Source organism: Loxodonta africana, chromosome 16, assembly GCF_030014295.1.
Source record: "Loxodonta africana isolate mLoxAfr1 chromosome 16, mLoxAfr1.hap2, whole genome shotgun sequence".
Classification (NCBI taxonomy): Eukaryota; Metazoa; Chordata; class Mammalia; order Proboscidea; family Elephantidae; genus Loxodonta; species Loxodonta africana.
This window is the reverse complement of record NC_087357.1, coordinates 82,442,525-82,466,239: the sequence shown is the minus strand read 5'-3', so window position 1 is coordinate 82,466,239 and position 23,715 is coordinate 82,442,525. Positions and strand designations below refer to the sequence as shown.

General features: G+C 44.1%; 1 protein-coding gene across 1 annotated transcript; it reads left to right on the top strand.

Moving 5' to 3' along the window:
* Positions 1-11,525: 11,525 nt before the first annotated feature.
* C16H10orf53 (chromosome 16 C10orf53 homolog) lies at positions 11,526-22,285 on the top strand. The gene is made up of 3 exons (XM_003408927.1): positions 11,526-11,622; positions 21,212-21,331; positions 22,221-22,285. The coding sequence occupies exons 1-3, from the start codon at positions 11,526-11,528 to the stop codon at positions 22,283-22,285; spliced, it is 282 nt and encodes a 93-aa protein (XP_003408975.1).
* Positions 22,286-23,715: the final 1,430 nt, after the last annotated feature.

Genomic DNA, 23,715 nt, shown 5'->3' with positions numbered 1-23,715 from the left:
CATGAGGTGGATGTTGGTTACCAGTTGCCGCTGAGTGGACTCTGACCCATGTGTGTTAGAGTGCAACTGTGCTGCACAAGGTTTTCAATGGCTGATTTTTTGGAAGTAGATGGCCAGACCTTTCTTCTGAGGTGCCTCTCAGTGTACTTGAAGCTCTAACCTTTAGGTCAGCAGCCAAGCATGTTAACTGTTTGCACCATGTAGGGACTTCTTGAGTGTTGGCACATTCAGGTAAAAATGTAAGGCATACTTTTAACATTAGCAGGCAGTTAACAAGAGCAATCAGAAGTTTCCAAATTGCTCCTAAGCAGTTCTCCTTAAAGCCTTAAAGAGACAGATCAGTGCTTTGGAATCGCTTTATAAAGTCAGCCTACCTTCCTGCTTTTCTCTTTCTCTGCATTTTCCTTCCAAAGAAATCTCTTGAGTCTGCAGGATGACCAATATGTCGTTCCTAAGAAAACCTAACCTCACATCACCTAAGAGGACGTTTCCAAAAGCTCTGTGCTCCCAGTGCTCTCCTTCTTCTTCTGCCATCTGCTTCTCCCAACTCTTTCAAGAGTGTCTCTTCTTATTTCTGTTCCTTACATGTGAATAGACCCAGGGTTCTGCCCTCTTTGGTCTCTTCTCTATTATGTCAAGGAGCAGTAGCCTGAGCTGATGCAGAACGGACCCCTCCACCTACCAAACACAGACATGGAGGGAAATTCCTCTAAACATACAGTCACGTTCAAAAGAAAGAAACCCTCAACATTTCAGGAAAAAAAGAAGGCCGTCCAAGACAGAGCAGTAAGCAGGAGCTAAAGCTGATTCAGAACAGACCAGACCCTGGTGTCGGACAGCTGGGTTCACCCCTGCAAGGGGGGAGGACATAAGCTCAGCCCATGCAAGGTGGGGAGCTGTAGCCAAACACCCTGCACAAAAACAGAGCCTCATGCAAGGGTCCCAACCCTGTAAAAAGGCCTAGAGAAACTCTTCCCATCAGCCTTGACTCAGTGCCGTAGGTGGGGGGGCGGGAGGAGGGATAGGTATCTGTGAGGAATTAAAACCCTAAGCTTGCACACATGTGGATGTGGAGTCTGAATTTCTACAACTGTAGGGTCACTAGGAGTCAAAATCGACTTGACGGCAAGGGGTTTATGTATAACACAGGAACTTCAAGCCAATAATTAAAAAAAGAAAATGGCCTGGGTTCGTAAGATCCGAAAGGTCTCAGCAGAAACAAATACCAAACCACTGTCCCCACCTCTGGACACATCTTGTTGTTAGGTGCCACAGAGTCAATTTTTGACTCATAACAACCCCATGTAACAGGGTAGGACTTCCCCGTAGGGTCATCTAGGCTGTAATCTTTATGGGAGCAGATCATCAGGTCTTTGTCTCACAGAGCCGCTGAGTGGGTTCAAACCGCCGGCCCTTCGGTTAGCAGCCGAGCGTACCATCAGAGCTCTTGGACAGAGCCAAAAAAACCAAACCAAACCTACTGCTGTCGAATTGATTCCGACTCATAGCCACCCTATAGGACAGAGTAGAACTGCCCTTTAGAGTTTCCAAGGAGCACCTGGCGGATTCAAACTGCCGACCTTTTGGTTAGCAGCCATAGCACTTAACTAGTACACCACCAGGGTTTCCTGGATATAGCAGAGGTCCCTAAATAGCCAAAGTGATCTTATAAAAGAAGACCAAAGAAGTGGAATCACACTTCCTGATTTCAAAATGTATTACAAAATTACAGTAATCAAAACAGTCTGGTACTGGCGTAATGATAAACGTATAGACAAATGGAATGAATTAAGAGTCCAGGAAAAAAAAAAGCACATCTAAAGTCAATCAATTTTCACCAAAGGTGCTACGTCCATGCAATGGGGAAAGAAAAGTCTGTTTAACAAATGATGCTGGGATGCTTGGAGTTCCACAAACGAAAGAATGAACCAACGCTGGAAACACAAAACGCCCAGAAGGGGACGAACACTGCGTTAAAGAGGAACTCAGAGCGAAAAATACAAACCACACAAGAAACAACTCACGCAGTGGGAAAAGGCTGTAGATAGCTGATGAATCGGAGAGAAGCTAGAAAATAGATACGTTTAAAATTATTTAAAAAGACAAAAATGCAGCGTGTAGATTAAGAAGTCTGATGTACACGCCTTCTGGAAGGAGAGGTAGGAGAGAATGGGGGAAAGGCACCACCCCTAGAGATGGTGGCTGAGAATATTCCAGGACTGAAGAAACTTATACTTCTGAAACTTGCAGGTCAAAGAGGAAATCATAACAGAAATTTTAAAATAATCATAGTAGAATGATAATAAAGATGCCTTATATCAAAACCTCTAAGATACAGCAAAAACAATGCTTTGCAGGTAATTTATAGCCTTAAATAGGCCAGAAAGGCTAAAAATTGATGAGCTAAATATAACTTAAAAAATAAGAAACAAAACCACACAGTAAGCTCAAGCAAAGTAGAAAAAAACAAGATAATAAAGTTAAAACCAGCTATCAGCAAAAGAGAGGAAAATTAAAAAAAAAATAGCTTTGGTACTTTGAAAAGACTAAGAAAACAGACAAACCTCTGGTAAAACCAATGAAGAAGAAGGGCAGAAATAAATACTATTATGAATTTAAAAATTTCATAACTACTTAAAGCATATAGTAAAAGGAGAGCAGGAGGACACATTAACCAATATGCAAAAATAAATTTTAAAACTTAGATAAAAATAGAAAAATTCTTAGAAAGGTATAATTTACCAAAATCTGATGCAGTTTCTTAAAGAAACTAAAGAAGAAGTTTAAAAGGAGGGGGGCGAGGATATAGAAAATTTTATATATGAGTTACACCAAACTTTCAAAGAAGTGATCATTTCAGTTATATACAAATAAATAAGAAGGTGTTCCCTCTTTTTCCACACTCCTTTATTTTTTCTCAAAGGCTAGTATAACTTTAATACCCAAACCAGACTAGGACAGTATAGGAAAGAAAAGCACAAGCCCATTTCACTCATGTATGTATATGCAGGGAGCCCTAGTGGTGCAGTGGTTATGATCTCAGCTGCTAACCAAAAGGTTGGCAGTTCGAATCCACCAGCCACCAGTCCTTGGAAACTCTTAGAAACTTCTACTCTGTCCCATAGGGTCACTATGAGTCAGAATCAACTCAATGGCAGCAGTTTTTTTTTTTAATATATATGCAGAAATCTTAAACAAAATATCAGCAAGTAAATTCCAAAAATGTGTAGAAAAGATAATACGCCCAAGACCAAGTCAGCTTTATTCAAGAACACAAGACAGTTTAATGTTGAAAGTATCTAAATGTCATTTACTCGTTAACAGCTTAAAGAATAAACATAACAGGATCATTCTAACCGATCATTTAAAAGCATTCAATAAAATTAAACAGTTATCCACAATTTTTAAAAATAGTTCTTAGTAAAATGGAACTAGAAAAAAACTTCCTTACCTGATAAAGAACATCTACTAAAAAACCCACAATAAACATCATCCTAAATATGGAAATGCTAGAAATATTTCCTTCCCTTTAAAATCAGGATAAAAGGAAAATGTACACTATTACCACATCTAGAAACCATTGCGCTGGAGGTCCTAGTCAGTGCAATAAGATAAGAAAAAGAAAAGAAGCACTTTAAAAATAATAATAATTTTAGCCCTATTTTGTAGAGCTGTAATAGAAAACCCAGAAGAATCTACAAATAAATTAACAGAAATAACTTTTAATTTAAAAGATCAAAGTACCTTATATAAGATCAGTATATAAAAGCCAATTTCATTTTATAAACCAGAAACAAACAAAATAAAAATCTATGTTTTAAAATAGTTGTTGTAGTTGTTAGGTGTTTTTGAGTCGATTGCAACTCATAGTGACCCTATGTACAACAGGACAAAACACTGGCCAGTCCTGTGCCATCGTCACAGTCGTTGCTCTGCTTGAGCCCATTGTTGCTGGCACTAATGTCAATCCATCTCACTGAGGGTCTTCCTCTTTTTTGATGACCCTCTACTTTACCAAGCATGATGTCCTTCTCCAGGAACTGGTCCCTCCTGATAACATGTCCAAAGTACGTGAGATAAAGTCTTGCCATCCTTGCTTCCAAGGAGCACTTTGGCTGAATTTCTTCCAAGACCGACTTGTTCATTCTCCTGGCAGTCTGTGGTATATTCAGTATTCTTCGTCAATACCATAATTCAAAGTCATCAATTCTTCTTTGGTTTTCCTCATCCATTGTCCAGCTTTTGCATGTATTCGAGGTGATTGAAACACCATGGCTTGGGTCAGGCCCACCTTAGCCCTCAAAGTGACATCTTTGCTTTTAAACACTTTAAAGAGGTCTTTTGAAGGAGATTTGCCCAACGCTACACATTGTTTGGAAACCCTGGTGGTGTAGCGGTTAAGAGCTACAGCTGCTAACCAAAAGGTTGGCAGTTCAGAGCCACCAGGCACTCCTTGGAAACTCTATGGGGCAGCTCTACTCTGTCCTATAGGGTCGTTATGCATTGTTTTTGTTTTTTTGGTATACATTGTTTGATTCCCTGACTGCTGCTTCCATGGGAGTTGATCATGGATCCAAGTAAAATGAAATCTTTGACAATGTCAATCTTTTCTCTATTTATGATGATGTTGCTTATTGGTCCAGTTGTGAGGATTTTTGTCGTCTTTATGTTGAGGTGTAATCCATACTGAAGGCTGTGGTCTTTGATCTTCATTAGTAAGTGCTTCAAGTCCTCTTCACTTCAACAAGCAAGGTTGTGTCATTTGCATAACCCAGGTTGTTAATGAGTCTTCCTCCAATCCTGATGCCTCGTTCTTCTTCATATAGTTCAGCTTCTCAGATTATTTGCTCAGCATACAGATTGAATAAGTACAGTGAAAGGATGAAGCCCTGACATGCACCTTTCTTAATTTTAAACCATGTAGCTACGGCTGCTAACCAAGAGGTCAGCAGTTCAAATCTGCCAGGTGCTCTTTGGAAACTCTATGGGGCAGTTCTACTCTGTCCTATAGGGTCACTATGAGTCGGAATCGACTCGACGGCAGTGGGTTTTTTTTTTTTTTTTTAGTATCCTCTTGCTATGTTCAAAAAACTGCCTCTTGGTCTATGTACAGGTTCTACATGAGCACAATTAAGTGTTCTGGAATTCCCATTCTTTGCAATGTCATCTATAATTTGTTATGACCCACAGCAGAATGCCTTTGCATAGCCTATATGGACTAATATAACACAGGTAAGCATTTTTCTGGTATTCTCTTCTTTCAGGCAGAATCCATCTGACGTCAACAATATCTCTTGTTCCATGTCCTCTTCTGAATCCAGCTTGAATTTCTGGTATTTCCCTGTTGATGTACTGCTGCAACTGCTTTTGAATAATTTTCAGCGAAATTGTACTTCCATGTGACGTTAATGATAATGTTCAATGACGTACCACATTCTGTTGTAAAAACCATTGCCATCAAGTCCAACTCATAGCAACCCTGTAGAACAGAGTAGAACTGCCCTGTATCGTTTCCAAGAAGTGTCTGCTGGATTTGAACTGCCAACCTTTTAGTTAGCAGCTGCAGCTCTTGACCGCTCTACCGCCAGGTTTTCCCATTCTGTTATAGTACCGAGGAATAAATCTAACAAAAGATATGAAGACCTACATACCGAAAATTATAAAACTTTATTGAAAGATACGGAAGAAGATCTTAATAAAAGAGAGGTATTCTAGGTTCATGAGTAGAAAGACCTCAGAAAGATGTCAGTTTTCCTCAAATTGATCTTTAGAGTCAGTGTAACTCCAGTCAAACTCTCAACAGGGAAATTTCTGCTTCTAATAATGGCAGTTTAGTTAATTTAGACTAAGCTTTCCTACTGAATACCTTTAAAAAATCTAGCACGTATAGTATAAATGTAATCTTCTTAACATAAAAGAGACCAAGTGGGATTCTTAGCAGGTATGCAAGGAAGATTCAACATTAGGAAAGTGATAAATGTAATCCACCACTTAAATAAAATGAAAGAAAAGAACCACACAATCATCTCAATCAATGTAGAAAAGGTGTTTGATAAAGTCCAACACTCATTCCTGATAAAAACTCTCAATAAAAGAGAAATAGAAGGGAAACTCCAGGGTTCCTATGAGTCAGAATCAACTCAACAGCAATGGGTTTGGTTTGGTTTTATACATAACAAACAGATAACATCATTCTCAGTGGGGAGAGGCTAAGAGCATTCCCCCTGAGAACGGGGACAAGAAAAGGATACCCTTTATCATCACTCCTATTTAACATTGTGCTGGGAATCCTAGCTAGAGCAACAAGGCAAAAACAAAAGCAAAAAAAAAAGGACATCTAAATTGGTCAGGAAGAAGTGAAACTATCCCCATTCACAGATCATATGAATCTATACATAGACAGCCCGGAAGATTCTGTAAGAAAACTACTGGAACTAATAGAACGATTCAGCAGAGCAGCAAGATACAAGACCAACATGCAAAATCAGTTGGATTCCTATACACCAATAAAGAGAACTTCAAAAAGGAAATCAAGAAAAAAAATACCATTTAAAATTCCCCCTAGAAAAATATAATACTTAGGAATAAAGCTGACCAGGGACATAAAAGACCTGTACAAAGAAAACTACAAAACTCTACTGCATGAAACCAAAACAGACCTACATAAATGGAAAAACATAACAATACTCATGGGTTTGAAGACTCAACATTGTGAAAATGTCAATTCTACCCAAAGCGATCTACAGATATAATGCAATCCCAATCCAAATACCTACAGCATTCTTTAACGAGATAGAAAAACTAATCACTAACTTTATATAGAGCCCTGGTGGCAAAGTGGTTAAGACCTCAGTCTGCTGCTAACCAAAAAGTTGGCAGTTTGAATCCACCAGCTGTTCCTTTGAAACCCTACAGGACAGTTCTACTAGGTCTTACCGGGTCGCTATGAGTCGGAATTGACTCAACAGCAGCCACAACTGTATATGGAAAGGAAAGAGGCCCTAGGTAAGTAAAGCATTATTGAAAAAGAAGAACAAAGTAGGAGACCCCACACTACTTGATCTCAGAACCTACTATATAGCCATGGTAGTCAAATCAGCCTGGTACAGGTACAACAGACACATAGACCAGTAGAAGAGAACTATGAACCCAGGTGTAAATCCACCCATCTGTGGTCAGCTGATCTTTGGCAAAGGACCAAAGTAAATTAAATAAGGGAAATATAGACTCTTTAACAAATGGTGCTGGCAAAACTGGAGGTCCATCTGTAAAAAATTGAAACAGGACCCATACCCCATACCATACACACAACTAACTCAAAATGGATCAAAAACCTAAATATAAAATCTAAAACAAAAAGATCATGGAAGAAAAAATACGGACAATGCTAGGGGCCCTAACACATGGCATGAATTCAATACAAACCATAATTCACAATCCACAAACACCAGAAGGTAAACTAAGATAACTGGGAGCTTCTAAAAATTAAACACGCTCATCAAAGACTTCACCAAAAGAGTAAAAACAGAACCAAAAGACTGAGAAAAATATTGGCTATGACATATCCAGCAAGGGTCTAAAATTTATAGAATACTTCAACAACTTAATAGCAAAAAGACAAATAACAGAATTAAAAAATGGGCAAAAGATATAAATAGACACTTCACCAAAGAAGATACTCAGGTGGCTAACAGACACATGAGAAAATGCTCGAGATCATCAACCATTAGAGAAATACAAACCAAAACCACTGAGATACCATCTCAACCCGACATCACTGACACAGATCAAGGAAACAGAAAATAGTAAGTGTTGGAGAGGTTTCAGGGAGATTGGAACTCTTATGCACTGCTGATGGGAATGTAAAATGGCCCAACCAGTATGGAAAACGTTATGGTGCCTCCTTAAAAAACTGTTGTTTGTTGTTGTCAGGTGCTGCTGAGTCTGTTCTAACTCATAGCGACCCTATGTACAACAGAACTAAACACTGTCTGGTCCTGAGCCATCCTCATAGTCATTGTTATGCTTGAGCCCATTGTGGCAGCCATTATGTCACTATGTCAATCTATCTCATTGAGGGTCTTCCTCATTTTCGCTGACCCCCCGCTTTACCAAGCATGATGTCCTTCTCCAGGGAGTGGTCCCTCCTGATAATGAGTCCAAGGTAGGTGAAACAAAGTCTCGCCATCCTTGTTTCTAAGAAACATTTGGGCTGTACTTCTTTCAAGAGAGATCTGTTTGTTCTTCTGGCAGTCCATGGTATATTCAATATTCTTTGGCAACACCACAATTCAAAGGCATCAGTTCGTCTTTGGTCTTTCTTATTCATTGTCCAGCTTTCACATGCATATAAGGTGATTGAAAACACCATGGTTTGGGTCAGGCGCATCTTAATCCTTAAAGAGACATCTTTGCTTTTTAACACTTTAAAGAGGTCTTTTGCAGCAGATTTGCCCAATGCAATGCATCGTTTGATTTCTTGACTGCTGCTTCCATGGGCTTTGTTTGTCGATCCAAATAAATTGAAATCCTTGACAACCTCAATCTTTTCTCCATTTATCAAGATGTCACTTATTGGTCCAGTTGCGAGGATTTTTGTTTTCTTTATGTTGAGGTGTAATTCATACTGAAGGCTGGGGTCTTTGATCCTCTTCGCTGTCAGCAAATAAGGTTGTGTCATCTGCATATTGCAGGTTGTTAATGAGTCTTCCTCCAATCCTGATGCCCCGTTCTTCTTCCTATAGTCCAGCTTGTTCTCAGGTTATTTGCTGAGCATACAGATTGAATAAGTGTTGTGAAAGGATACAACCCTGATGCACACCTTTCCAGACTTTAAGCCACGAAATATCTCCTTGTTCTGCTGGAACGACTGCCTCGTGGTCTATGTATAGTTTCTTCATGGGCACAATTTTAACTGTTCTGGAATTCCCATTCTTTACAATGATATCCATAATTTGTTATGATTCACACAGCTGAATCCCTTTGCATAATCAATAAAACACAGGTAAACATCTTTCTGGTATTCTCTGCTTTCATCCAGAATCCATCTGACATCGGCAATGATGTCTCTCGTTCCATGTCCTCTTCTGATTCCAGCTTGAATTTCTGAGAGCTCTCTGATGATGTACAACCGCTTTTGAATGATCTTCAGCAAAATATTACTTGTGTGTGACATTAATGGTATTGCTTGATAATTTCAGCATTTTGTGGGATCACCTTTCTTTGGAATGGGCACAAATATGGATCTCTTCCAGTTGGTTGACCAGGTAGCTGTCTTCCAAATTTTTTGGCATAGACAACTGAGCACTTCCAGTGCTGCATCTGTTTGTTGAAACATGTCAGTTGGTATTCTGCCAATTCCTGGAGCTTTGTTTTTTGCCAGTGTCCTCAGTGCAGCTTGGACTTCTTCCTTCGGTGGCATTGGTTCTTGATCATATGCTACCTCCCAAAATGATTGAATGCCAACCAGTTCTTTTTGGTATAGTGACTCTTTGTATTCCTTCCATCTTCTTTTGATGCTTTCTGCATCATTCAGTATTTTCCCCAAATATCTTTCAATATTGCAACTCAAGACTTGAATTTTTCCTTCTGTTTTTTCAGACTGAGAAATGCTGAGCATGTTCTTCCCTTTCTGTTTTCTAACTCCAGGTCTTTGCACATTTCATTATAATACTTTACTTTGTCTTCTCAAGCTGCTTTTTGAGCTCTTCTGTTCAGCTCTTTTACTTCATCATTTCTTCCATTCGCTTTAGCTACTTTATGTTTAAGAACAAGTTTCAAAGTCTCTTTTGACATCCATTTTGGTCTTTTCTTTCTTCCTGTCTTTTTAATGACTTTTTGCCATTGATTAAGGGTAGTGTTGCACAGCCGATTATTGTGATTGCTGTCAATAGGTGGTAAACCTGTAGAAAGTTGAATTGGCAAAAGTTGTGTGATAGATATATTTATAATAATGACAAAAAGAATAGCTGCTGAGGCTGCTTATGTACAACTAAACACCTCATGGGATTTGGTTCTTTGGTTTGGATGTTTAGGGTCATGGTTTCACGGGACATCCCAGTTAACTGGCCTAATAACATGTTTATTCTGTGCTACCTCCTTGTATGTTGCTTAGTTCCTGGGGTCTTAAAAGCTTGCAGGCAGCCATCCAAGTCACAACAATTGATCTCTATTCACCTGGAGCAACATAGGAAGGAGAGTCAGGAATAGGAGGGAGATATGTAATGTGCAGCTAATTGACTCCATGAACAATTGCCTCCATTGCCATGAAACCAGAAGAACTGAATGGTACTTGGCTACCATTACTGAATATTTTGATCAAAGCTTCTATAGAAGAATCCTGATCAAAAGGGGGAAAACAGAGAATAGAATTTTAAATTATCATGGACTCCTGATTTCCTGGAGCCAAGAAGGCTGGATGAGCCCCCTGAAACCGTTTCCTGAGATAAGCTTTAAGCCTTAAACCAAAAATATCCCCTGAAGTCTTCTTAAAACCAAATAGTTTAGCTTAACTAGTAAAAAATGTCCTCATTGAGCACTATGATGTTTTAAGAACTATCTACATGGGATCAAATTGATAACAGCAACTCAAAAGACTAGATAGGAGCCTTAGGGGCAGTGAATATATGTTAATGAGAGAGGAACAACTCAGAAAAGGAGGATGACAATGATTGCACAACTTGAAGAATGTAATCAATGCCACTGAATTGTACATGTAGCAACTGTTGAATTGGTGTGTTTCGCTGTGTATATTCTCAACAACAACAAAATAGATTTAAAAATGTTTAAATCATAAAAAGTATATATTAAATCAATTCAAAAAATGGGCAAGAAAGTAGAGAAAGCACACGAATTTTTCAATCCTGCTATACTTATAAATAGCTTGGGAAGTGATTAAATAAGATAACACATGCAATGAGCTTAAGGAGCCCTGGTGGTTCAACGGTTAAACCCTTGGCTGATAACAAAAAGGTTGGCGGTTGGAACTCACCCAGCGGCTCCGGCTCCGCGGGAGAAAGACCTGGTGATCTGCTCCCATACAGCCTATGAAACCCTATGGAGCACTTCTACACTGTCACATGGGGTCACTATGAGTTGAAATCGATTCCACAGCATCTCACAACAACATGGGAAGAGCTTAGCATGTTGCTTGACACACAAATAACTGGTCTGTGAATGCTGATTACTGTTGCTATCATCGTTAACACTTAACATACCAGGTGGAAATGGATTTACCCGGCCATGAGGGCCTCGAAGGCAACTAGCCCGCAACCGCCGCACTTTCTTGACACCCGGAGTCTCTGGCACACAGTAGGTGGTTTAGGAACCTTGAAAGGGAGGTCCTGGAGCAATTCAGCAGAGAATTTGGGGTGGGAGGATGCCCGAGACCCACCTTCACCCCAACTTGGCCCCGCCCACCTGCTCGTGACCACGCCCAACCCGCTCAAGGGCAAGAGAGTGGTTGCCTAGCAGCTCGTGTTGCCAGTCACCAGCGGAGGCGGCCAGGGACAGGCGGGCAGCGGGCCATGCCGGAGTACGCGGTGGTCATCATGCGCTACGGACCCTACAGCGCTGTCGGCCTGTCGGTGGAGCACCGCACCTTCCGCCTGCAGGGCTTGCAAGGTGGGCTGTCGACCGCTGGTGGGACGCTCCTGCCGGGTGCGCCCCTGAGCACCCCGCAGGCTGTGCCCTCTGCCTCCATCTCCTCTGTCCTCAGACTCAGATCAGGTGCCACCCCCTCCGGGAAGACTTCCTTGAGCCCGCCGCCGCCCAGGGTGGTTTAGCATGTTCCGCAGTGCTCCCACTGCATCCATAAGAGAGGGGAGCAAACATGAGCAGGCATTACGAACCCGGCTTTACAAAACGTCACTGAGGATCCTGTGGCTGGTAAATGGCAGAGCTGCGGTACAGTCCCTTGATCACCCATTCATGCAACGAAACTTTACTGAGCACCTAGGATGTGTTGGGCGCTCTCCCAGGTTCTGAGGCCATACTGGTGAACAAAGATGTATGTCCTTGAGGTGACCTCCACATTGACTACTAAATCACAGTTGTGCCAAGGTGCTGACAGAGCAGAGGGCGCCTTGGGACCAGTGAGCGGCCATAATTGGGAGAAGGGGGACCTGGAGAGGAAATTGCTGCTGAGCTTTAAAGAGTGAGTAGGAACTAACCAGGTAAAGAGAAGAAACCTCATTCCAGGCAGACGGATTAATATCTGCAAAGGCTAGAGTCGTGAACAGGTGATGGGTTTGTTGAACTCATGAGGGGAAAGTGGTCCAGAATGAGTCTGGAGAGGCAGGCCCAGGCCAGGTCGCTCAGGGCCTTGGACCAAGAAAGAGTTTTAGGCAGGCGATGACACTGTGGCTGCTATGAAGAGAGCAGCTTGGGGGAGGCCAACAGTGGAAGCAGAAAGACAAACTGGGGCCATTGCAGTGGTCCGGGGGAGACGGTGGCTTCTGCTGACAGTGAGGAGAACTTCACAGTGATGGATGGAGGTGTTCTCCACCAACGCTCAGAACACCAGACACAAACCACAATTTCGAGAAACACGTTCCGTTTTGGACGTATTAAACTTCCTGTAGTGAGCCCTGGGGACTCAGTAGTTAAAGCGCTTAGCTGCTAACCAAAAGGTCAGTGGTTTGAACCCACCAGCCACTCCAAGGGAGAAAGATGTGGCAGTCTGCTTCCGTAAAAATTTATAGCCTTGGAAATCCTGTGGGGCAGTTCTGCTCTGTCCTTTAGGGTTGCTACAAGTCAGAGTCCACTCGATGGCAGTGCGTTTGGGTTGTTTTGGAAGCTTCATGCGCCCTCAGCTAGATGGAGGTACTAAGTCAGCTCGGCAGTTCTGGAGTCCAGAGACAAAATCTGAGCGATGGAAAGGTAGGAGTCGCTGACTTGGGGAGCCAGGACTGAGCCTTGCACGCTCCACTATGTGAGCCCAGCCTAGGGTCTTCCAGGCAAGATGTTGTGGGAGTCCAGAGCCCAGCAGTCACAGAAGGTCTGTGGACAAGGTGGCATTAAGTTGAGTTTTGAAGGATGGGTAGGGTTTCAACCAGCGGAGAAGGTTGCTTTACTCAGGGGACTTAAGTCCCTGGGATTCACCAGTTTTCTCAGCAAAGGCAGTTGAGATTTCTGTTGTAAATAGCTCAGTATAAAGCCAAAAAAAAAAAAAAAAAAACCCAAACCCATTGCCGCTGAGTTGATTCTGACTCGTGGTGAACCCACATGTTACAGAGTAGAACTCCCGCACAGGATTTTCGTGGCTGTGATCTTTATGGAAGCAGATTGCCAGGCCTTTCTTCCATTGCACTGCTAGGTGGGCACAAACTGCCAACCTTTAGACTAGTAGTCGAGCACAAACCGTGTGTCACCCAGGGACACTTAAAACACTTTGTAGTTTTGGCGCAAGGACATAGCCTAAATAACTGACTTTTCTCTCTCCCCGCAACAAGGCCCCTCCACCACACCTCCAGCTCATAAAGCACCTTTAGTTGGTGCTCGTTGAATGAGGAGGCTGAGCATTTCTCTGAAAATAAGGTGGACCTGAGGCCTCTGGGAAAGAATCCTCACTCAAAAGATGTCCAAACCCTCTTCTTCTCCCTGTCCTCAACCTCTTAACTTTTACAGACACCTTTAAATTGTGTTCCTTACAGCTGTCACAATCAGCACGACGGTATAGAGTCAACGAGATGAGAGGGACTGACGAAGTGGCTGCAGCAATGGGCTCAAGCATAGCAACGACTGTGAGAATGGCGCAGGACCAGGCAGCGTTTCCTTCTGTTATGCTTAGGGTCGCTATGAGTCAGAACTGACTTGACGCCAAACAACAACAACACATACCAAGTGCTAGATTAAAGCAGAATGTACAAATGAACAGGTCAGAATTTTGTTATAATCCAACATTTACAAGTATTAGGGGGAAAAACCTATCCGTCTAGCCTGTCACCAGATCCTGCTGCTGTACCTGTCACCTCTCCCTGGACCCCTCGGCCCCTCCCTGGCTTCCACTCTTGGTTCTGTGGGTGGTGGGAGGCATGTGCAGAGGTTCAGTAAGGGCTCTGAAGTCCAGGAGCTCTGGTTTTGAATTGGTCTCCACCACTTAGTAACTGTGGCCAAAGTCAAGATCAAGTTATTTACCTTTCTGAGCCCCATTTTACTTATTGGTAAAATGGAATGAGAATCCCTACCTCACTGATGTGAGAGTCCAATGGACATGCATATTAAGCATTGAACACCATGCCTACACACGGTGGGTGCTCAGCAAGCATCGTTGCTGTTCTGGTTCGCTGCCCTTGAGTCGGCCCTTGACTTACAGTGATCCCAAACGCAATGGAACAAAATGCTGCCTGGTCCTGCACCGTCCCCAAGATGAGTTTCAGATTGCACTCTTGTGACAGAATTTCAGAAGTAGATGGATCATCAGGCCTTTTTCCTACTGTGTCCTTACCTGGAGCTCCGCTGAAACCTGCTCAGAGTCACAGTAACGTGAAAGTCTCCACTGACAGATGGGTGGTGGCTGTGCCTGGAATCGGACCTGGGTCTCCCACACGGAAGGTGGGAAATCACCACTGAACCACCAATGCCTATGCACGAGACAAACAATGAGGGGATCTTGCCTGGATTACTGCCCTGGCCTCCTCACTCATCTCCCTGCCACTGCCCCGTCTCCCTGCTGTCGCTTCGCAGCACCACAGCCGGGTGATCCTGTTAAACCCAAGTTGGAGTGTGGTCCTTACTTCTAAGAACATTCCAGTGGCTCCCAGGGTAGAAGCTGAAGGCTGACCGTGGCCAGCGAAGCTCCTTAGGACCTGGCTGGCCTCATTCCTCCCACCACGACCTTCCCTGCCCTCATCGCCCTGCTCCAGCCTGGGCAGCTGCTCTGACAAGAACGATCTTCCCCAGATACCTGCAAACTCTTTACTCTTCGCTCCCTTTCGACCTTCAGCACTTTCTCAAAAGCCACCTTCCCAGGCAGGCCTTCTTGCTCATCCCAATCTAGAATGTCCACACTTCCCTCTGCCTCCCTCTTCCTTATCTCCCATCCCTCCTTTTCTATTACTTTTCAGTGCTGGAACACATCATGTCGTCGTTGTTGTCGTTAGCTGCCACAGAGTCAGCTCTGACTCATGGCCACATCACGTACAGAAGAAGGAAACATCACCCGGTTCTGCGCCATCCTCGTCATCGCTGGCATGCTCAAGTCCAACATTGTGGCCACTTTGTGTTTTGAGTGACTTCCAACCTACGGGGCTCGTCTTCCAACCCTATAAACACCCCGTTGCCATCAAGTCTATTCCGATTCATTGGGACCCCACGTGTTAAAGAGTTCTGTAGGGCTTTCTTGGCTATACTCTTTACGGAAGCAGATTGCCAGGACTTTCTTCTATAGCACCACTTGGTGGCTTTGAACTGCCGACCTTTAGGTTAGTAGTCGAGCACAGGCTGTTTGTGCCACCACAATGTTCTGTGGTGATCTGTAGAGCTTTCATTGACTAATTTTCGGAGGTAGATCGCCAGGCCTACTTCATAGTCTGTCTTATCTGCTCTGCTGAAACCTGGATGACGCTGCTGGTATTTGGCATACCAGTGATACAGCTTCCAGCATCACAGCAATATGCAAGTCACCACAGTGCGACAGACTGACAGGGGATGGTGGTAACACATCGTATGTTTCACTCACCTTGTTGTCCTTCTTTCCCACTTGGATGTATGCCTCAGAGGGCAGAGATTCTCGTCCCTTCTGTTCTCTGCTGAGTCCTAGTGCCTAGACAAGTGCCTCACATCATGAGGTTCAGTAAATACGAGTCAAGTAATGGTGCCTACATGGAGCTGGATGCCAGGACCACGGGAGATGAGGTTGCCAAGGAAGCAAGACAGGATACTGGAGAAGGCTTCTCTGAGGGTGGCAGCATTAATAGCAACCCAAGAAGGATTGGGTGCAGAGTTCACAGAGACCCTGGAGGCACATGTGAGAGGAGAATATCAGGAAGAAAATGGCTACTGGGCACCCAGCTGCTGAACAGGAGTTATCTCAAGAGAGAGAGACTGACCCATGGTTGATGACAGTCCCCCTGCACTGCTGTGGATGGTAAACTGGCAGTCACTTTGGAGGGCAGCATGGTTGTGTCACGTAAACGTGAGCCACAAACTGCAGAGTCCATCTGTCCCAGTTCTCAGGATTGTCCTTACCGAAGCTTCCAAATGCGCAAGGAGACCCCCTGACAGTGAGAAAGTGGAAGTGGCCAGGAAACGGAAGGGCTATGTGAATTGTGAGTCCCTAGAGGTTTGAGCTAGTCTCAGTCAGTCAGAGGTGCAAACGGTTAAGTGCTTGACTACTAACTGAAAGTTTGGAGGTTTGAGTCCACCCAGAGGCTCCTTGGAACTTCCAAAATGTCACAGTCTTAAAAATCCTGCAGAGCACAGTTTTGCTGTCGCACATATGGGATTGCCGTTAGCTGGAATTGACCTGATGGCAACTGGCTTGGTTTTGGTGACATAAGCTGCAGTCCCTCCGCCCATGGAGTGGATGCGACGCAGCCATGAGAGAACGTATGGACAGGACGACATTCCCAACACACGGTGCCTCAGGGAAAACCCAGGGGGCGGAAGTCCACCTATGGTATGAGCCTGTTTCCACTGAAAGCGACAAAGGGAGAGAGAGAGAGAGAGAGGGAAGAATTATGAGTGATGGTTTTCTTTTTTTATTTTGTTCTTTACTTTTCTATAATATCTCCGGTATTTTTTTAAATACCATGAGTTTGTATTACATTTATAATCTGATAAAATTTTAGAGTTTAAAACAACTTTTACCAGCAGAAATATGTTAGAGAAGCAAGTAAGGAGCAGGGTGGCAGTGTCACTCTGCTGAGTGGGGTCGGGAGGGTCAGTGATGCCATTCAAGGTGGTGGCGGGTTCTGATCGCTGAAGAGCGGGCTCAGGAGACAGTGGCGAAGGTGCGACCATAGGGGGTAAAACAGACCAGGAAGTGAAGAGGGAAGGCAATGGATGCAGGCTGGTCTTCCCGCAGTCAGCAAGGGGAACGAGTATTTTGAGGAGATCTAGGGAAGAATTGTTTTGGCTGAAGGAGCCTTGAGTATGTTCAAGGTGTCAGCAGGCGGTTGATTTTAAAAGTTAGCTCTGCACAGCCATGAATAGTAACTCATGTAATACCGGCAGCCGACATTTACTGAGGGCTGATGATAGGGGGGAGGTGACAGGGTGTTAGTAGTGCCAAGCAGAGTGGGGAGCATCTGCCCCCACCCCAGCCTTCAGCCGTAGACCAACACTGATGTCACAGTGAGAACAGAGCCTCGCGCTTGCGGGCCCTCATCTGAAAAACCCGCATCTGAATACTGTGTGCTTTTTTTTTTTTTTTTAAGAATCATAGCCCTTTATCATCTCCTGAAGCCCTGCTGACTTTGGAAACATGCCCAATCTTTCCTGAACTTACCATCACCTTAAACAATATGACCATTTTTTTCTTCCTTTATTATCCACAAATTATAATAGCTTAGTAAAAATGTCCCCACTACCGCCTCGATATTGAGAAGACTAAACAAGTGCTTGATAAAAGATTTGAAGTTACTTCCCTGGCCCTGGTTGCTTCTGGTCTGCTATACGCACGTGTGTCAATGACCCACTAAAGGAACTGGAAGGAATTTAAACTGACCCTTAAAAATAAAACCAAGTAAACTAAACCAGTTGCCACTGAGTCAATTCTAACTCATGGCAACCCTGTGTGTGTCAGAATAGAACTGTGCTCCACAAGGTGTTCAATGGCTGGGTTTTTTTGTTTGTTTGTTTGTTTTGCTTTGTTTTTTGGAAGTAGATCACCAGGTCTTTCTTCCAAGGTGCCTCTGGGCAGCCTCAAACCTCCAACCTTTTGGTTAACAGCCAAGTGTGTTAACTGTTCACACCATGCAGGGGCTGGTTTAAAAGGAAAGTACCTACTGAATTGTACAGTAGAAATTGTTGAATTGCTATATGTTTTATTGTGTATATTTTCACCACAATAAAAAAAAAAAAAGTAAGAGATACCTTTATTTAGCTAGGACCCCCATGGCCAGTCTCCCGCCACAGTCATTAACGGTCTTTGTCGTCACATCTGTGATGAAGGTCTGTCCGTAGACCTTGGCTTCCTAACCTGCAGGGTTTAAATCATCCGCACACAGGTCCAATTCCAAGAGCCCTGAGAGGAGAGAGGCCTTTCCATGTCCATTCAGTTTATCCAGATCCCCCTTGAAGAATGAGGTGCCACTTCAAAAAGGTGTGTGTTCTGTGGGTGGCCTTATAGCTTCTGGTCGATTTTTGCTGGAGCTAAGCCCCTGCCTTTGCAAGGACTTTGTTTCAGGGAGTATATTTATCTGACCTTTCTTTGAATAGATAGCCTATAGCAGCGCACAGGGAGAGACAGGTCCTCCGTGGGGAGAGGTGGCATTTGGGTGAGCTGCAGGAATCCTGGTGCTTCTCTGCATTTTATCCCTTAAGCCTGCACTGGCCACTCTACAGCTGGGCTCAACACATCCTGGGTGGAAGAGAAGGGGACAGACGTCATGGGGGTGGGGGGCGGGTATAAATGCAGACTCTAAGGCAGCTGTCACTTTAGTTAATGAGAATTGCACTTGTCCAAAAACACTGTTGGAAGTGCCCAGTGCACTGATGAGTTGTTTATTCATTGAGCACGGTTGTGGGGGAGGGCATCTGTGGTGAGTGAGACTCATGCCCTTAAGGGCCTGATGAGGATTTCTTCCTGCCTGGCTTGACTTGCTCACCCAGAAGGCTGTTGTTGTTTTTAGCTGACACCACGTCGGCCCCTGACTCATGGCGACCCCATGTACAGCAGAATGAAACACTGCTAGGTCCTGTGTCATCCCCAGGATCAGTCGTAGATCAGACGATTGTGATCCATAGGGTTTCCACTGGATGATTTTTGGAAGTAGATCGTTAGGCCTTTGTTCCCAGTCTGTCTTAGTCTAGAAGCTCTGCTGACACCAGTTTACCATCACGGCAACATGTAAGCCTCCACCGACAGACTATGGTGGCTGCCCATGAGGTGAAATGCTGGGGATTGAATGGACGGCAAGAATTCTACCACTGAACCACCAATCCTCTATGTGAGGCAGCCCCCACTAACTGGCACCCTCCAGCTCCTAGGGTGGGTTGTTTGATGGGTCAAATCTTACATACACCATGCCATATAGGAGTGATGCTCTCCCCATAAAACAAACCCCAGACCCACATGTGATGCGAGGCTTGGGCAACCAGGCCCTGAAGAGACAGAGCCCTGGGCCAGCTGTGCAATCTCAGTGAGCAGCCCCTGGTAGTCCCTGAACCTTCCAGGCCTTAGAGAACCGGGGTTTGATGTTAATAGTAGAGTAGTTCCCTTTGCCCCCAAAGGAGTAAGGTGGAAGTGGAAAAGCTGTTTTGTTCCTGATTTCTCCCCATCAGGTTAAAGTGCAATTCTCAGCAGTGTCTTCAGACAATGGGATGCCACAGTGGAGGCCAGACTAGACGTCCCACTTGCCACTCTTCCCTTCTCCCGAGGGGCTGCTGCTAGAGGACATGTGTGATAACCCCAGAACTCCCTGTCCACAGCCTGCCATTGGGGCTTCCCAGGTGATTAACTGGCCATTCCACACTGGCTGCACTGCTTCATTTAAACTAGTCATTGGTCAGAGCTGAGTGCTTTCTTTCAAGGATGTTTGAGAACAAGCCATTTACTAGGAGACAACATTGATGTGCCAAACAAAAGATGCGGTGTTCTTTCCTGAGAGGTGGTAGCTGGAGCAGGGTCAATTAGGGCCACCCCTGGATGCCCAAGGAGTGCTGTCTTGTTAATGAGGATCTTGCTGAGTCGCTTTCTGAAGTTCCTTTCCAGAAGTGAAATTAAAATCGTGCAATTAAAATGTTCACAGTTGGGGCTGGATGTTCCCTAACTGATTGAGAGGTGAAGAAGTGGACATGCCAACATTTTGAAAAAGCAATTGTTTCCGTAATTAAATGCAATTAACTGGCATAGCTGGCTGCTTTTCCCCACCTAAGACTGATTGAAATGCTGAGACTTTTAAAAAAGTATGCCTCCACATCTAATTTTTCTTTGCATCTCGACCAAAATCCTCACCAACAAGACTACAAAGGTGGTGATTTGGCATATCAGCTCTAACACCAGTGCTAGAGGGTAAGCCTACCAAGGAACCTGGGGGACACGTTAGAGAAAACAGAACTCATCATTTCTCCCAAACCCAAACAGCCGCCATTTGTCAGAAATGAGACCTGGCGATTCTCCCTGGCTGAGCTCTGGGGAGAGAGGCATTGAATGTAAGGTGATAACCAAAATGCAGATTCTATAGGTGAGAATAAAAGTCCAGCCGATTAGCCTTTTTAAAATCATGTTTTTCTGATAATTATACAGTATCTGGAAAGTGCTGAAAGAATAAAGAGAAAAAAGTTCTACATAATCTCACCTTCAAGAGATAATCACTGGGTAATTTATTCCTCTCTTGTCCTGCTCCACATGCATATTTTAATTAATATTAAACACAGATTTTTCACTTATATCACAAGTATTTTTCTTGCTGTTAAATAAGTTCATAAACATTATTTGAAACCTCCACATAAAATCTCATCCTACGGATTTACCATCATTTCCTTGCCTACCTTCTTATTACTGGATATATAAGTTAATTGACAGTATTTTGCTGTTCTAATAATACAGAAGGGAATATCTTGTTGCAAAAATCTCCCTGGGGTTCTGGTTTTTTCTCCTCAGAAAGCTTTCTTTTAAGTGAAATCCTCTGGCCAAAGCTTAGGATCATTTTTTTGAGGCTTTCAGTATGTCCTGTCAGCTTGCCCTCTAGAAAGATGAACAATTTGTAAGACTGCTCAGTCCCCTAAAGCACATCCTGAGTCTTGTAGTCTTGTCCCCACAGGATTGAGCCTTTGCTGGAGATACCTGGCTTAAGAGATAGTGTGGGTCTGGAGGCAAATCTCGACGGAAACCCGATTGGCTCAGCCTCTGTGTGCCCTCCCCACCGCCAGGATCAGGCCCTGGGGGGCCAACACAGGCCAGGTGTCCCCTAGGGCAGCTGATTCCTACCTGTGAGCGGCTAGAGAGCTGACTAGGTGGTCATCCGCAAGGACACCTGCATGCTGGCTAACCTGGAGTTTGCCCCCATCTCGCCCACCCCACTCCCCACCCCTGCCACCTTCTCAGCCGTGCTGGCCGCAGATGGGCACGAAGTCATCTTAGAGAAGATAGATGACTGGAATGTGGTCGAGCTGGTGGTGAATGAAGAAGTTGTCTTCCACTGCAACATCAATGACCTGGAGTTTGGTAAGCCCTTCTCGAGGTTTCCAGCACTTTGCCTTCCCTGGGGAGTCCCTCAGTTTCTACTTGTTGTGGTCAGCTTGTACCCGATCAGCTTGTATCCAATTCAAATCAAGCTTCTTTCCAAGCTTTAACTGCTTACTAAAAGCCCTGTGTCCTGTGGCACATGAACACACAGTAAGTGCTTCATTCAGACTCGGGGGTTTCTTTCCAGGAGACTAGAAGCAGAAGCGGTGACAGCAAAAGTGGAAGTTTTCGCCCTAGGCTTCAAATGACAGGATGGGAATATTGTTTTGTTTTTTTATTTGCTTGTTTGCTTTTTGCACTTTAATAATGTGTCATTATTATTTGCTTTCAAAAGAGTTTTTATTCCATTTTATTATTATATCTAGACTTGCTGAGACACTTAAAGTTAACAGGCCACTAGCGAGTGGCATTGCCTTTAATGGGCTAGGGATTTCCTGCTTTGCCCTGGAGAACCTCTGGCTTGGTAGGCTGGCACTACGCAGGTCTCCCTGTGCTCCAATCCACTAAATCGCTGTTAAAAATTAGTTAACATCTCACATGCATATGATCTTCGCAAATGCACTCCTGCTGGAAGCTCTATGTCTAACATGACATCAAATTGTATATGAAGCTGACCAAAAGAAAATTAATTATATTTCCCTAGGAGTTCCCGGGTAGTGCAAATGGTTAAGTGCTTAGCTATTAACCAAAAGGTTAGCAATCTGAATCCACCCAGAGGCACCTCGAAAGAAAGGTCTGGCAATCTACTTCTGAAAGATCACAGCCATTGCAAAACCTTATAGAGCACAGTTCTACTATGACACACACGTGGTTGCCATTGAGTCAGAATTGACTCAATGGCAACTGGTTTGCTGTTGCTTTTTTTTAGGAGGCGATGGTAAACTGGACCCACTCTGCGAACAGGCCAGAAGAGCCGTGCTAGACGCCTACTGATCTCCTCGTCAGCCCAGTCGTCTCAGAGCAACTGCCACCTGTCCTGTGTGATACAGCCTAAGGTGTCCTTGCCAGGGCCAGGCCAGTCACAACACAGCCACACCAGCCCGTCCTGCAGCCTGCAGGGTGCCTGGTTTCTCACCTGGCTGTAGGGCAACGGGCACCCTCACAAATAATAAAATCACAGCACTGGTAGCATCTCTCAATCTTGACCCATGGGGAGAGCTCTCCAATATCAGGTACACACTCAGCTGAAGGAAATAATAAAATGCAATCTAATAACAAAGCACCATCCCTTACTAATAACGAGTAGTTGCCAGAAGCATTGGCGATTCCATTCTATAGGAAGCACAGAGCAAGGAACAGCTGAAATTAAAGATGGGGGCTGGGGGGATGTAGATATTTGGAGGACTGAATGAAGTTAATGTTGGTGTTTGGAAACCTGGCTATTCCTACACATTTATTTCTTGCTCTCAATGGAATAAATGTTTTAAACTGCTGAAATAACCTTACCAAAAGCCAAACCTTCAGTTATTCTCGTTTAAAAGAAGAACATTATCTGCCTTCTTTTACATTAACCAGCCCAATGGAATGTCCTCAGGAGGCCAGGGGAGAGCATAAAATGGCTTTCCTGTGCCTTGGAAGAAGACACAGCCCTGGAGAGTTAAAGAAGGATTCTGTTTGTGGTCACTGTAAGACTGAGCCATGAGACTGCTTTACTTTCAGGTCCTGTGCACCCAACTGTAGTATATATCCTTAAATGTAGAGCAAGAGACAAGGAGCTCTGGTTAGCTCAACAAAAAACTGCTAACCAAAAGTTGGTGGTTTGAACCCAACAACCACTCTGCGTGAGAAAAGACCTGGCAATCTGCTCCTGTAAAGATTACAGCCTAGGAAATCCTATGGGGCAGTTATGCCCTGTCACATGGGGTCACAATGAGTTGTAACCGACTCGATGGCACCGAACAACAACAACTGAGGAAGAAATAAGACAGAAATGCAGATGTGGATCTAATGATGTTAAATGTGGGTTCTTGGTAAGATGGAGTCACATCTTTTAAAAGAAAGATGATTCTTTAACAAGAGACTTTCTGGAAGCCTCTGTAGAAAGAGAAGAGATTTCAGAAACGCAGAAACAAGCCCCAGGGGAGGTGGCCCCTCCTTCTCCGGACCCTTGCTCCCCTGTGGAGCAATCCTTTCAGTTGCACCGAGTCCTCCCAAGCCCTCCTTTGCACCAGAGATTAAAAGGCCACTAGGGTTTTTACTGGGTTTAGTGACTTCACGAAAGCACTTGTACAAGTTCTTTCTCTTACTAGATGACACCGACTAATACATTGCTGGCAAGTCAGTTCTGACTCATAAAGACTCTGTTGCTGGGAACTCTGGGTTCTGCTCATCAAGACTCCATCCAGGGCCAAAACGACAGAGAC

Coding starts and splice junctions, on each gene's coding strand:
- C16H10orf53 (XM_003408927.1), top strand. CDS start 11,526: ATGCCGGAGTACGCGGTGGTCATCATGCGCTACGGACCCTACAGCGCT. Junction 11,623..21,211: donor CCGCCTGCAGGGCTTGCAAG/GTGGGCTGTCGA, acceptor CCACCTTCTCAG/CCGTGCTGGCCGCAGATGGG. Junction 21,332..22,220: donor CATCAATGACCTGGAGTTTG/GTAAGCCCTTCT, acceptor GCTTTTTTTTAG/GAGGCGATGGTAAACTGGAC.